We start from the raw sequence: 14202 nt of genomic DNA, 5'->3' as shown, positions 1-14202 counted from the left end.
GGCTCTGGAGCTGTCATCTCCACACCTCTTATTATTGGAACACAAGACTAGCACATGCTATTTCTTTCCAAAAATGACATCAGTATGGATTCACCCATGCATTACAGTGCTTCTGCCATTGCCCATGAGCTAGAAGTCAAGAACTGAACAGCAAAAAGACATGAGGCATAATCAGTTTCATCCTCCATGAAGAAGTTATTACACAAATAACGAGGCAGAACCTCTCCAATTTTAATAATAATGGAGTGGATATCATTGGGATTACTGAATCAAATTAATAAATCAGCTACTGATAAGAATATAATAACAAGATACTAAATGCAAGGGTATTTTTCACATCCAAATGCCCTTTAAACATATGACTTCAGCAGAGTAATCAAATTTTAACTCCTTTAAATAAGACATAAGACTACATAGGAATTATTCGAGGTATGGAGCTGAAATTATTTCTCCTTGAAGTGGAAAATGCAAGGGCAATAATGATAATGCATATGATCAAATGCAGTGAACTTAGGTGAGAGGCCACAAAAAAAAAGCCTCAAGTCAGCTACCTCTTTATTAAGGAAGAGGCTTTGCAGATGGAGGCAAGTGCCAAACCTCAGCTTCAAGTGTTCCATTTCCCATTCACACCGTCTTTTCCCTGATCATTAATTACTATCCTCCTCCCTGTGCCCTCACAAATGGGCACAAACTGCTCATCAGGCCGGGGAAAAATGAGAACTAGTAGCATTCTAGACATTTCATTAGTCAAATCAGCATAAAGTGATTACATGAAATCCCTAGGAAGTTGAAGTGGCCTTCTTTTCACTTTCAAAACTATACTTTGACTAATAGAAGGTCTGTCTTATTTAACATCTCACAAGACCTCCTCAAAGATCTCTCTTCATTGACCACAGTTACATATAATGTGCAGAGCATTATAACTGGCAACAAGACTAGATTCATTATTCAGTTTAAACTAATGAGAATATTTGTTCAAGTGATGTTATTAATGGATTGCATAATACCCATCAGATAAAGTACTAAGACAATGTTGAAAGCAAGCAAATTAAGTCATTGTAGGACTTAAAAGCAATGTCTGAGGCTGCCATGATAGTATGATTTGTAGAAAATTAAGGCTTAAATAATAGCTCACACTGCTTTTTCCCACTGTTGTTTGTATGTCTCCGTGTAATAAATTTGTGAAGCTGACAGAGACTAAATTTAAAAATTCGACCTTCTAATGAATACAATGACATTTAAAAGCCTCAAAGGTCACCCTCATAACAGTAAAATCATTCCACTGAAGTCAAAAACAATTTTAAAACATTTGGAGAAAGGACCAAGTAATGTCATTAGTACATATTGGCCAGAGGCAAAGGGTAGGGGGGATGAGGTAGAGATGGTCTATATTTTATCATCAATTGAAGTCTTTTCTTATTAGAAGCATTCAGAAATCATTAAAAAATTGTCACCCACAAGGCAATGTTTTTACACTGCCATATATCTTACATAGTTTTAATAACAAATATCATGTGGAATCATTAACACATCTTTGCTCACATGGCTGTGTGTGTCTCCAGAAAAAAAAAATCTAAAAGTATAGTATTAGGTTACAATTCTATGGCAGAATAACTTACAAATGCATTACCTCTTTAGATTTTAAACCTCTCTGTTAAGTTTATAAGAAAAGTATTATTTCCCCATTTTGCAAATACAAAAAAGACAATAAGAGTACGGTCCCAAATCACGTGGTATTTGGACTCAAAAATTCAGGGAACTTTTCACTGAGCTTTGCTTTGCCTTCTTTTTGACTCTGTGTGGTAGAAGGACAGAAAAGTCACCTCCCTCTAAAGAGAGTAATAATGCAGTGGCAGAAACAGCAAGGACCCGGATGAAGAAAAGTCTCCTGACAGAATTCTACCTGATCTCTTGATATTTTAAAAGCATTGCTCAGAGCAAAAGAGAATAAAACATACACACTTTTTAATTAACCTGTCAAAATTATGCAGTCCGGTTGGTGAGCCTGATTCTTTGAATATAAGGATAAAAATGAGCTGAAGTTAATGCTAGATCATGGGCTAGCATTAAAACATATTACATGTATACACGTACACCCACACATATGTCTAAATATATTTTTTGCAAGGGGGTATTAACAACTCAGTCACTTTATCTTCAGAATATTTAAATACATTGCAAGACCAAAAAGATGAGTCAGCCAACCCCCAGGGGTGTGCTATAATGACTTAGAACATATAATTAAAACAATAATTATAAAAATGAATCTGTTCTCCTTGACCAAAAAGACCTATCTGATAAGAATTAGGTTCAGATCATTTTGACTTACACATGTACATTTTCTAATATCCATACCCAGCTTTTATGTCATGTTTTAATTTTCCAGCAAAGCTTTCACGAGCTAATATACAGTTATGCTTATGGGTTTAATGAGGAAAACCTTCAACTCGCTGTCCCTGGTCCTCACCTTGTGAAGTCTGTCATTTCCATCATGATCATGCACATCTGCTTGGCCAGCACAATGATGTCATTGCCGCTGTCATCCCATTTGGCCACTTCGGCATCCAGCTTGCTTTTCTCTTGGTGGAATATCTCCACCTGCTCAGCTATTTTTGCCTTCTCCTCCTGCGGCAGTTGCGCCATGATGGCCTGTGTGGGTTACAGAAGAATGTGACTAATGGTGACAAAGGAAGTACAGACTACAGGTTGTCTCTGCCTCCAGTTAATGGCAAAGCCTATGGGCTGTCCCTCCATTCTGGAAAGCACGTTTCCTCCCTCCCAGGGAAGGCAAAAGCACAGACATCTGATGAGGTCCCCAAACTCCCCGTCCCCACTCCCACATGCGGAAAATACGGAGATCCAAAAGCACCTGCACAGTCACAGGAACAGGACATCTCTGCCGCTTTGATGACATGCGTTTGTTCAAAAGAATCTATTCTGGACAATTTTTATATTTGGTCTCGGGAAACTTTTACCAGATAAAAGAACACACCTCTTTCAACACAGAAATCTGTTCTGAGAAGCGAAAAAAGAAAATAGGCCTTCTGTCGCTAAGTAATTTTAAACACAAGCCAAGCATCCAAGTGTGGTGGGGTGGGGAGACGTTTTATGAGGGTTAATAAAAGAATCCGTGGTCAGATGCCAAACAAAAATCCCCTCCCTGGGGCATTTCACGGATGGCACACCTATTCCCGGTCCTCTATGGAAATCCTGGTATGACCAAGGCTCCTTGTAGAGCCTATGAGTGTGTCGACAGAGGCATTGGGATGGGTGAAAATATGTAATTAGGAAGCAAAGGTTGATTTTTCAATAGTTGCTTGGTAAGGGAATGAAGAAAAGGAGTAACTACAGTCAATTCTAGTTTTTCATAGATCCTTTACTTGCAAATTTACCTACTCCTCTGAAATTTATTTACTACCCCAAATCAATGCTGTGCTTTCACAGTCATTCATGGACATGCCCAGAGATGCAAATAAAAATGAGGCACCCGACCTACAAGTTCCTGGATAAGGTTGAACAAGGGATTCTCTATCTTTTCTTTTCAGCATTTAGACTATAAACTAGAGGTCCGATGCACAAAATTCCTGCAAGAGTAGGCCTTCCTTCCCCCGGCTGCCATCATTGGCTTCCCTCTGGCAGCTGGGACCTGGGCTTCCCTTCCTCAGGCCGCTGGCAGGCAACCAGGACCTGGGCTTCCCTCGCAACCCCAGCTTCAAGGACAGAAGGATGTCTGGAAGGACATCTGGTCTAATTAGCATATTATGCTTTTATTGTTAAAGATAAGTGTCTCTCCTGAGGTATATTTGGTGCCACATTTAGCACATCTTTGTACTTTTTTGTTGGTGATTTTTCTTTATAAGATGGCCCCTAAGCATAGTATGGAGTGCTGCCTAGTGTCCCTCAGCACAAGAAGATTGCAATGTGACCTGGCTGGTGTGGCTGTGGTGGGGGTGTTGTCCCATACACCAAAGGGTGACAGGTTCAATTCCTGGTCAGGGTACATGCCCAGTTTTCAGGTTCTATCTCTGGTTTGGGTGCGTATGGAAGGCAACTGATGGAAGTTCTTCTCTCTCTCTCACTTCCTCTCTTTAAAATAATTTTTTTTATATAAAAAGAAGTTTATGATGTGCCTTATTGAGAAAACACATGTATTAGATGAGCTTCGTGAGTTATAGTGCTCTTGGCCATGTCAGTTCAATGTAAGTGAATCAAAATGATAAAATAAGATAGCCAAATGGAAACACTCATTACACAAGATTATATATGATTGACTGAAGAAAGTGATGAGACTAATAGCTCTTAGGAATCCACCCTTGTGTTTTCCCTAGCAACAATAATTACATATCACTAATTAAGTATTCATCATAACTACAGAACATAAGTACCACAAATGAAGAGAATAAACTGTATTTGTTAAGCAGTATTTATGTAGCAGGCCCTCAGGGAACTGACATCACCTCATTGCATCCTCACAGAACCATGCACAACCTCCCTCACTGCAGAGGCATATGAATAATATCTGCCTAGGATTCCTCATCCTAAGACACACATGTTCTCCAGAAGAGAGACCAAGAAAGCATCATTTGAGGGACCTACAACTTTTACAAAGGACAAGTAAAACAGGACCAGCTGCTTCCTAAATTGTAAAGCTCCTCCCAATATAAGCGAATTGTTTTGAGGTAGCTGATGTCTAATAGAAATATCAGTGGACATAAACTCAGAAAAACTGGTCTCAACTAGGCTCTGCACTGACTTGAGTTAGCACCTCACTGCTACTGGCTTATATCTTTAACATCTTCAGATATAAGAATAGTAAACAATTGCCTCAAAATGGCAATTGAAATAAATGTGTTGAGTTTTTTCTGACAAAAATGAAATTAAGCATGTGTGGGATTATTGTTAACATTATTTTATCATCATTTCTATATTAGTTTTCCTTTCCAGCTACCCTTATAACTTATTATTTAGTTGCCATCAAAGGGATGGAATTGGCCCAGAGTCTGTATCAGTATTTATAGATACAGGACTAACATGAAACCCAGATATATAAACTGAGTATTATGCTGAGAAACTTACTGATGTGAAACACACACACACACACACACACACAACTTAATCTACTTCATCATTCTATAAGAATAATACTATTATTACCCCTATTTTATTAATAATGATGCCAAGGTCTAGAGAAATTAAATTCCAAGTATTATACAACCAATAAGCTATAGGAATAGCATTCAAACCCAAGTCAGCTAACACCATATTTAATCACTGTGTACAACTGAATCGCCATGCATGGTCATACAGGTTAGGCCAGCCCTGGGCAAACTATGGCCCGCGGGCCGGATCCGGCCCGCTTGAAATCAATAAAACTAAAAAAAAAAAAGACCGTACCCTTTTATGTAATGATGTTTACTTTGAATTTATATTAGTTCACACAAACACTCCATCCATGCTTTTGTTCCGGCCCTCCGGTCCAGTCTAAGAACCCATTGTGGCCCTCGAGTCAAAAAGTTTGCCCACCCCTGGGTTAGACACTGCACAGCAGTTTCAGTCAATAGGACAAATGCCCCTGAAATCATAGTACTGTCCACCAGGCTGAGTATCTTACAGATGAGGGAGGTGTCTTTGTCTGATTTGCATAAAGGTGTCATTGGACTAGCAGTTGCCTGGATGCTATATCTCACTAATAGACAGCCATGTTTACTAATGTCCATGTATGCATGTAACTTTATATAAATAGTACACATCTGAGTGTGTACATAATGTATGTGTGTAGGTGTGAATCTGTGTATTTTATATACATACGAGTTCGTCATAAAGTCATGTATGCTATGTTGTACTTATGACAAGGCAGCTACTCCAATGCATTCAGATAGGTTTGGATGATCTCAAACTGTCCTAGATTAACTTTCCCTCCACACAAAAAGTTGATAATCATGTTTCACTTAGACCTCCCAAGTCCAACCAGCATCATGTAAGCATCCATTATGTATTTCTCTGTAAAAGAATCTGCCAGCCTACCCCACAGACCTCCAGACTCCACATTTAGTCCCAGATTCAAAGCAATGGGTCTTTTGTTATTCCCAAAGGGTTAATTTGTATATTGAAGGATGTATACTAATTCTGTGAACCGTTTCACTTGAGTTTCAACTGTGAAATGTAGCATTTCAATGTTAACTGCCATGCTTTTCTAATTCTTATTAATGCCCTACTTTTCTCCAAGCTTCCTTAGGGTAGATGCCTCAACATTCTGTTCAGAAGCTCAATACATATCTTTTGATTGACTGCCTAAACATTTTCCTACTTATTCTATCAACATAGTTCAAGAGAAGTTACCAGAACACACAAACATGCTCTATGGGCACAATCCTGAAGAAAAACTGGCTGCCTCAGAGCAGATTTGCAAAGGAAATGTTATTTTGACTCTAGGGATGTTCAACCCGCATAATACACTAAATGTTGTGTGACTTGGGTACAAGTATCATTATATAAGCTTCTGCATATGTAGCCATCGATGAGCCGAAGTCTTTTTCCTAAATATTTTTAAGCTGTTCTTGCTTTAAAAACTTGTAATTGACCTTTTCTGAAACTAGAATTTACAAAAAGGTTATCTATAAACAGTAGTTCACAAACTACAAAATTTGCAAGTTAATCAAATTAAAATTCAATATATCAGTTTCAATTAGGTCTTATCAGTGTAACTCAGCAGTTTGAAATGTTAACACATTAAGGCCGTTCTGTCCAAAAATAAAAAATAAAAATTATAGGCTGGTTACACTGAAATCAAATTGAATCAAATTTTTTTAAAAAAATGCAATTATTCATTCCCTCAAACTAAGGGAATACTAGAAAAAGTATTTGCAAGACGGAGAGGAAGGGGAGTGAATCTGCTTTTCTGCTTGTGTGATGTGATCACCTGGGGTGGCCTGGGTGTTTCAGCTTCTGATCTCAGCAGCCAAACACAGGTCTCCAGAGTGCTGGGTGGCTTGACCTGAGGGCCCAAATCTGTGGCATCAGAAATTTGAGTCCACAGAGTTCCCATCCCACCCCCATCCCAGGGTCCCAGCTTTTCTTCTGAACAGCCAATCATTTTTGTGTGTGATTGTCATAAACTCTACTTTTTAAATAAAAGTACAAATCACTTATCTAAGCCAATAACCACTCAGCCCCGAATCTTTTCTTCAATCTAAATCTAAAGATCTCAGGTACTTCAACTTCCCATCTCAAAGGGGAACATGACTTTTGAAGTCTATGGGCCTCCATACTGACAAGCGTTAGTTTCTTAAATGCACAGCAAGAGTCTTCAAGTGGACGAATGTTTTAAATAATGAGTAGAAGGGCTGAAACTCCAGGCAGCCATTTCTACTGCTTGGACAGAAAGCAGGATAATACCTATCAGTAGTTAAGGAGTGGGTCCTCTGACTTTTACCAGTCTTAGGCGATGAAGTGATATGAAATATCGAAGCAATTGTCCTATTAACTCAAATAAATATGTTCGCGACTCCCTGAATTATCCAGCTTTCAGGGTAAGCTATTTGGCTAACCTTCTAAAGAATGACTCATGTTACAAGCATCATCACCATCACCTTCATCAACTTCCCATTCTCTGACAAGTCTTGTCATACATTTTATCACACAGTTCTCCTAATGACATTACAAGGTATGATGCTTTATATAGAAGTAAGGGATACGGCATGAAGAGGTTAAGAAATTAGCCCCCAAGTCACAGAGAATGGTCGTCAAGACCAAATTTAAAATCAGGGCTGCATGACTCCAAATAATATATTCTATCACCAAGGCTACGTGCCCAAGAGCTGTTGCTGACCAATTTTAGTTATAACAACCTGTGAAAAAGGAGTTTATAAGATGTCATGTCAGGGTCTGATCACATCTATATTTGATTAGAGCAGGGTATGATCATTCTCATTCTTGCACTCTCCCTTTCTCACTCCCTTTCATAATATGGCGTAGAGAAGCATCAGACATATAAAGGAAGTAAACACTCTAACTTCAGGATTTGAGAGGAACGTTGGAGTGGGTACTAAAAGCTTTTTTTCCACCTTGACCTCCTTTTAGATTAATTTAACATTTCAGAGAAGAATGTCTGAGTGAGAACACAAAGTAAGGCTATTACCAGGGGAGGACTGGCTGCTAAAAAGAGCAACTGCCTCTGTCAAAAACAACTTCTGCCTCCTTCACAATTTTGACCAAGTTAACACACTTCTTTGGTCAAAAGTTCAACCATCTGTCATCGCAGCAATTGAATGTGCCCTCTTATTTGCAACTTACAGCCTTAATTCTATGTCTCTGATTTGTCATCATCTAATTACAGGCTAACGTAGGCTGACTCAATAACTAATGCTGTCTGCTGCAAGTTAATCACGCAGCACAAGACGGATCTCAAAGACAAATCAGCAAGTGCTGGATTAGAGCAATACTTTGTTCTTACTATCCTGCACCATGTTCAGAATTCATGATGAAAAATAGTTCAAAAAACTCTATGATCTTTTCATCCGTTGGGTGAAGAAATAACTGATGATGCAATTAGGTGCCATCTGACTTTTATTTCTACCCATAACTGGCTTGATGTCTAATGTAAGTAAGATGCATGAAATGAAAGTGCAATGGGACTTTGTTCTTCCTTGTAAAAAAGTGGGAGCGATCATGCTATTTTGACAGATGGCGATTAGAAGAGTTGTACAATGTGCCTTGGTCTTTGAGAAAACATGTCAGTGGTTACCAGGCTGTATCAATTCTGAGTTGCAATCAATCAAATTGACTTTGAATTGATTAAAGTTTGGATGAATTACTCAAACTTACCCTCTGTCATTGATGTAAAAATGCTGGTTTTACTTAATTTTAAAGATGGATGACTTGGTTGATGAATTAGTTTAGTGTTAGGCCAACTAAGCTCAAAAGACTCTCAGTTAATGATCTTCCCAAGTTTCAACATTTTGGGCGGGATTAAATAGAGTCCACAAGACATTTTCAAAGTAGGGGGCTTCATACTGTTTTGTGTGCTTTTCTACTGTCACCAGCCTGTGATCAGAAAAGGTCTCTCTTCCAAATGGTAACATTTTTCAGAGTCATCCTTTATTGGGCATTTAATAAAGCATGTCAGGTATTTTCCTCATTATTTTACAAACATTAAGTAATTAAAACCCTCAAAGAGTTCTAATAAGTTTATTATTTGCATTGTACAGATGATAGGATTGAAGCTCAGAGAAATTAAGCAATATGTAACAAAGCATGGTCCTCTCTCTATCCTTCATAATTCAAAACCAAGTCTGTCTGAAATCAAAGCAATGCATCGTTAATGTTCTGGATTTTACCCTCACATTTCCCCTATCAATGTCCATCTATATCTTCTGGATTACTTAGATATTGGATGAGCCTATCAGGACATACAGTGCAAAAGATAACCTGTGTTTAATGTACAAAGACATTATGACTCATTATAAGGCCTAATATTCTTTGACTCCTCTTTATTTTAACCTCTAGTTATTTATTACTCTTCTTCTCAATTCCTAAGCCAGTGTCAGCTTTTAGGGTTTCCTAATCTCTATCCTAAATCATCACCTCTTTCTCAACTTCATGCTTCCTATTGATGATATTTTCTTAAGTTAAATCTGATATAGAATACCAGAATATCTAATTCACAGCTATATTGTAACTTGACTAGAGGCCCAGTGCACAAATTCCTGCACCTTGAAAGGAACTGTGGGCCATGAAGCTGTGGTGGGCAAAGGGGCAGGTGTTGGCTGGCCCCTCCTGCTGCGGCCCCTGGTCCCCTGTCTGCCAGCATCCCGGCTTCCGCCACCACTCCCATGCTCTGAGAGCGCTGCCACCCCACTCACACCTGCTGACGGCAGAGAGATTAGGGCCAGCACCAGCAGTGGGTGCGAGCGGGCTGGCGCCATCAGTGGGTGCAAGTGGCAGCTGCTGCGCGGATAACCACTCTGAAACAGGGGGAGGTGGAGAAGCGCTCGGGGGCAATTAGAGCCAGCAGCCACCACTGACACCCGCTGATGGTACTGAGCTATCGAGACCGATGCTGGGTGCTGGAAGTGGGTGCGAGCAGGGCCATCTCCGGCAGTGGGTGTGAGAGGCAGCTGCTGGCCCCAATTGCCCCTCAGGAGCAGGGGGAGGTGGAGAAGCCCTGAGGGGCAATCAGTGCCAGCAGCTGCCGCTCACACCTGCTGACGGCGCTGGCAGTGGGTTCAAGCGGCAGCACCAGCAGCGAGTGTGAGCTGGGCTGGCACCAGAAGCAGGTGCGAGTGCTGGGCGGGACCGCAGCATACAGGAGCATAGAATTTTCAGTAAACACCAGAGGCTCAGCATGATGACAGCAATCAGCGCCCTGCCTTGGTCTGGCGCCCACACTCACCTGCTCCACCATCCCGCCACAGCCGACACCCACCATGTTCCCTGCTCTGCCACTTGCTGCCGATGGTTGCCATGCTCTGCACGCGCCCCCTGGGGGTCAGTGCATGTCATAGCGAGCGGTTATTCAGTTGTTCCACCGTTCGGTCTATTTGCATATTAGGGTTTTATATAGAGAGATTGTTTTTACACTATAGAAACTGAGGCTTTAAAAGGAGGAGAATCTCACCCTCCTTTGCAATCCCCAGGTGTTTCATCTCCTGCCACCAGCCTTGACTACTTGCATCTACCCCCAAGGAGATACAACTAATCAGATTGGTCAGATTCCAGGATCCTCTTTGGAACACATGTGTTGGTGGACAGTGTTACAAAGTGCTCAGGAGTGTCCAAGTGTCAGCCAGAGCCATCATTCTTTGCTTCCTGCTTCATGCCTTAAACTGGCATATTTCTAGTATGCCTCAATAATTTATTTTTTTCTATCACATGCAGACAAATCTAGGGCCATTGCCCTGGCCAGAGGTGGGGAAGGGAGAGAAAGAGGGAGGGGTCTCTCTCTATTCTGATAGTCTTGAATCTATTTCAAAAGATGTCGTCTTATTTATTAGAGACCCTAGGCCAGAGTATGGAGCAATGATAGCCCATCCAGTAACAAACAGTACTCTAATTCTCCATTTGTCATCACCTCTTGTGTAGTTAACAAGCTTGGAGACTTCAAGCAAAGCCATGGTGTCTATGCCAAAGCAAGATCTGGACATCCTGTGTCCCTGGCTGTGGGGCCATCTGATCTAAGCATAACCTCCATCCCCAACAATGCCCACTATCCACATAAGTGGCTGATTTCTGATGGCTGCTATTTTTCAAGTGATGGAGAGAAAACCGAGTTAAAAGAAATCAGAAGCTGTGGTGGTGATGTCCACTGTGTAAAATGTGAGTCACTAACAAACAACCCCAGATGGGAGCACACATTTTGGAGCCACAAATCCGGGGCTCCAAGTCCCTGGAAATCGGAAATTCCCTCAAACTAAGGTGGTGAACGCAGCCCCTGTGCAACCAACCAATGTCCTGGGTGTCCACTCACCCGCGCACTCTGCCCGGCGATGAGCTGGTCGTCCTCGGTCTGAACACTTGTCCTACTGCGCACGTCATAGTCCTCCTGCTCAAAGTCAGAATCGTCCTCTAGTTCTTCTGGAGTCTAAAAAGAGAGGAAAGAGAAAACTCATTATATATTTCATTGAACCTCCACCTCCATCCATACACTTCATCACTGCAAAAGCCAAGTAGCCCCCAAAGAGTTTGTAGGGGATTCTATGTAGGGGGTTATGTGGGCAGGTAATGGCTAGAATAGCATCAGAAAAATCAAGCTGCCCTAGTTTATCTCTCTTAAAAAAATACATTTTGTTCATTACTTCCTTCTGTAGGTGTAGCAAGTCTAAATTTCTTTATCTGACATACTTTTTAAGAAAAATATATTTGTGTATTTCCACCCATACAAATATATTCTGCAAGAAACTCATCATCAATAACAACAGTTACACCTATGCTGTTTCTGTAATGCCCATTTTGCTCTATTCCAGCTCTTTTTTAGTCTCAATAAGCCCGAAAAGGTTTGGTCACTTCCAGGCCAATGCTGGACCTGATGAAATACCTGATGTGGTCACTAAGCCATTTAATATATAAGTTACCACTATAGACTCTGGAGTCAAACATGCCTAAATATGAACCCCTACATGACCATGGGAAAATCGTCCTTAGCTTTGGTTTCCAAGTCTGTGAATAGGTATTGATAACAGTAGCTACCTGTATGATTGTTGTGCAGATCAAGGAATGTACTCTGTGTAGAGTGTCTGGTACATAAGCATTGTAAAAAGGAGTGCCATCATTATTACTTGGGATTTTGAAACGAATTCATTCAAACATTTTTTTATAGTGAAGCCACCAACTACTACATACCCACTAAGGACTAAATTTTTCATACAGAGCATCCATTTACCTCAGTACAGCACAATAAAATAATTTTGGAGACTTAAGCAGAACCACGGTGCCTGTGCCAATGCAAGATCTAGGCATTCTGTGCCCCCTGGCTGTTGAGCCATCTAATTGTAATACTGAATCCCAACAAAGTCTATTATGTGTGTATGTATTTGCTTTGATGTGGCTGCAATGTTTCCAGTGATAGAGAGTTCTCATGTCCACTTAGAGGTGAGAAAACTAAGATTCTGAGAAGTTAAGCAATGTGCCCAAATGCCTCTGTAGTAGCTAATAACAGAACTAGCATTTAGACCCAAACACCCAAATGTGTTTGACTCCAAGTTGTTTCGTTGTTGTAGTCACAACCCCACCACCATCCACATTACAAATCAGGCAACAACTGAAGGTATGGAATGGCTTTAAATTGAGTGGAATTAGCCCTAGCTGATTTGGCTCAGTGGATAGAGTGCCAGCCTAGAGACTGTAGGGTCCTGGGTTCAATTCAGGTCAAGGGCACACGCCTGGGTTGCAGGCTCAATCCCCTGTGTGGGGTGTGCAAGAGGCAGCCAAACAATGATTCTCTCTCATCATTGATGTTTCTCTCTCTCTCTTTCTCTTTATCTCTCTCTCTCGCCCTTCCTCTCTGAAATCAATAAAAATATATATTAAAAAAGAATAATAAAGTGAATGGAGTTAGATGAAATCCTGTCAAATAGGTGCAGTGTTGAAGAAAAGATACACATGAATCCATGAACCCAGAAATAAGAAACCCTCCCGTCTTTAATGACAATAATAATAGGTAACATGCATTAAAGGCTTTCTGTGTGCCTACTACCGTTTTCTCTAAGTGCTTTACGTACACTAACTCGGTTTTCTTCACAGTCCTACAATGTAGACATGATTGTCTTTATTTTACAGATAACAAAACTGAGGTGTGAGAGGCTATACTTGTTGTAAAGGCTTTTAAGTCTGGCACTTTGAAGCATGTTGTCTAAACTATCATGCTCTGTTCATTCTAAGAGGATGAACTCAGGAGGCTGCAAGGATGGTGCATGAGGAGCAAATGCGGTAGTGCTTGCGACATTCCTAGCTCAAGTCTCAGTAGCCTTAAGGGTGATGTCACCCACAAACTGCCTCTTGGCACACAGCAGCACCTCCTCTCAGGGTGCTGTCTTTCAAAGGGAAGGGACAGTCACAAGCAGTACCGATGATGCAGTGGCTCATTCCCCATCAGTAAGGGCACATTTTCATTCTGCTCGTTTCTTTGGCTACCTCAGTGTAATTAATCAGGCATGGTTATTGATGAAGCCTTGAGATTGGTCTGACAGGCATAAAATAGGGTCCTTCATGCCAAAATCACATCATGCCTAGTAATTTTCCAAGCTTTGGCACACCCTCTTGTTTTCCTTCTCTCACCATCAGCCTTTTTAATATTTACTCCATCATCTACAGATGTTCAATGTTCTTTCATAAGAACATTAAAGAAGGAAGAAAGGAGTTTTGTTTCTATACTTTATTAACTAAAGCAGGATTGGGGTGGGCAAAACCTGATTCAAATGACGGGTGTATTTTCACTTTGGACAGAGACTATAACCTCTGGCCATTCTCATCCTTCTGGAGTGTCCTGAAGAATAATTACAGCAAGTTGGCAAATTCTGATCACAGATGAGATGACAAGACTGCACACACTTCTCATCATTAGTTTTTGAAAAGGAGAGAGCCAAGTAAAATGGAAAACCTCACTCAACAGATAAAAAGGACAATACAACAGTGTCTATAGTACGATGGCCTTGATTCAAGTGACTATGGCTCAGGAACCAAAATAAAGTTTCCAAATGAAGAAATGAC

The 14202-nt window shown here is 40.6% G+C and overlaps 1 protein-coding gene across 1 annotated transcript in view; it reads right to left on the bottom strand.

The window, feature by feature from the left end:
* The window catches only part of CTNNA2 (catenin alpha 2), a gene marked incomplete at its 5' end in the record, with an annotated part of 880141 nt that overhangs the window by 53516 nt on the left and 812423 nt on the right, over positions 1 to 14202 (bottom strand). Inside the window, 2 exons of the mRNA XM_006753455.2 lie at positions 2468 to 2649; positions 11465 to 11578. Of these exons, the coding sequence (XP_006753518.2) occupies positions 2468 to 2649; positions 11465 to 11578 (296 nt within the window). The remainder of the gene's footprint in view (positions 1 to 2467; positions 2650 to 11464; positions 11579 to 14202) is intronic.

The sequence above is a fragment of the Myotis davidii genome, unplaced genomic scaffold (assembly GCF_000327345.1).
Source record: "Myotis davidii unplaced genomic scaffold, ASM32734v1 scaffold91, whole genome shotgun sequence".
Taxonomy (NCBI): domain Eukaryota; kingdom Metazoa; phylum Chordata; class Mammalia; order Chiroptera; family Vespertilionidae; genus Myotis; species Myotis davidii.
This window is presented reverse-complemented; position numbering and strand designations above follow the sequence as displayed.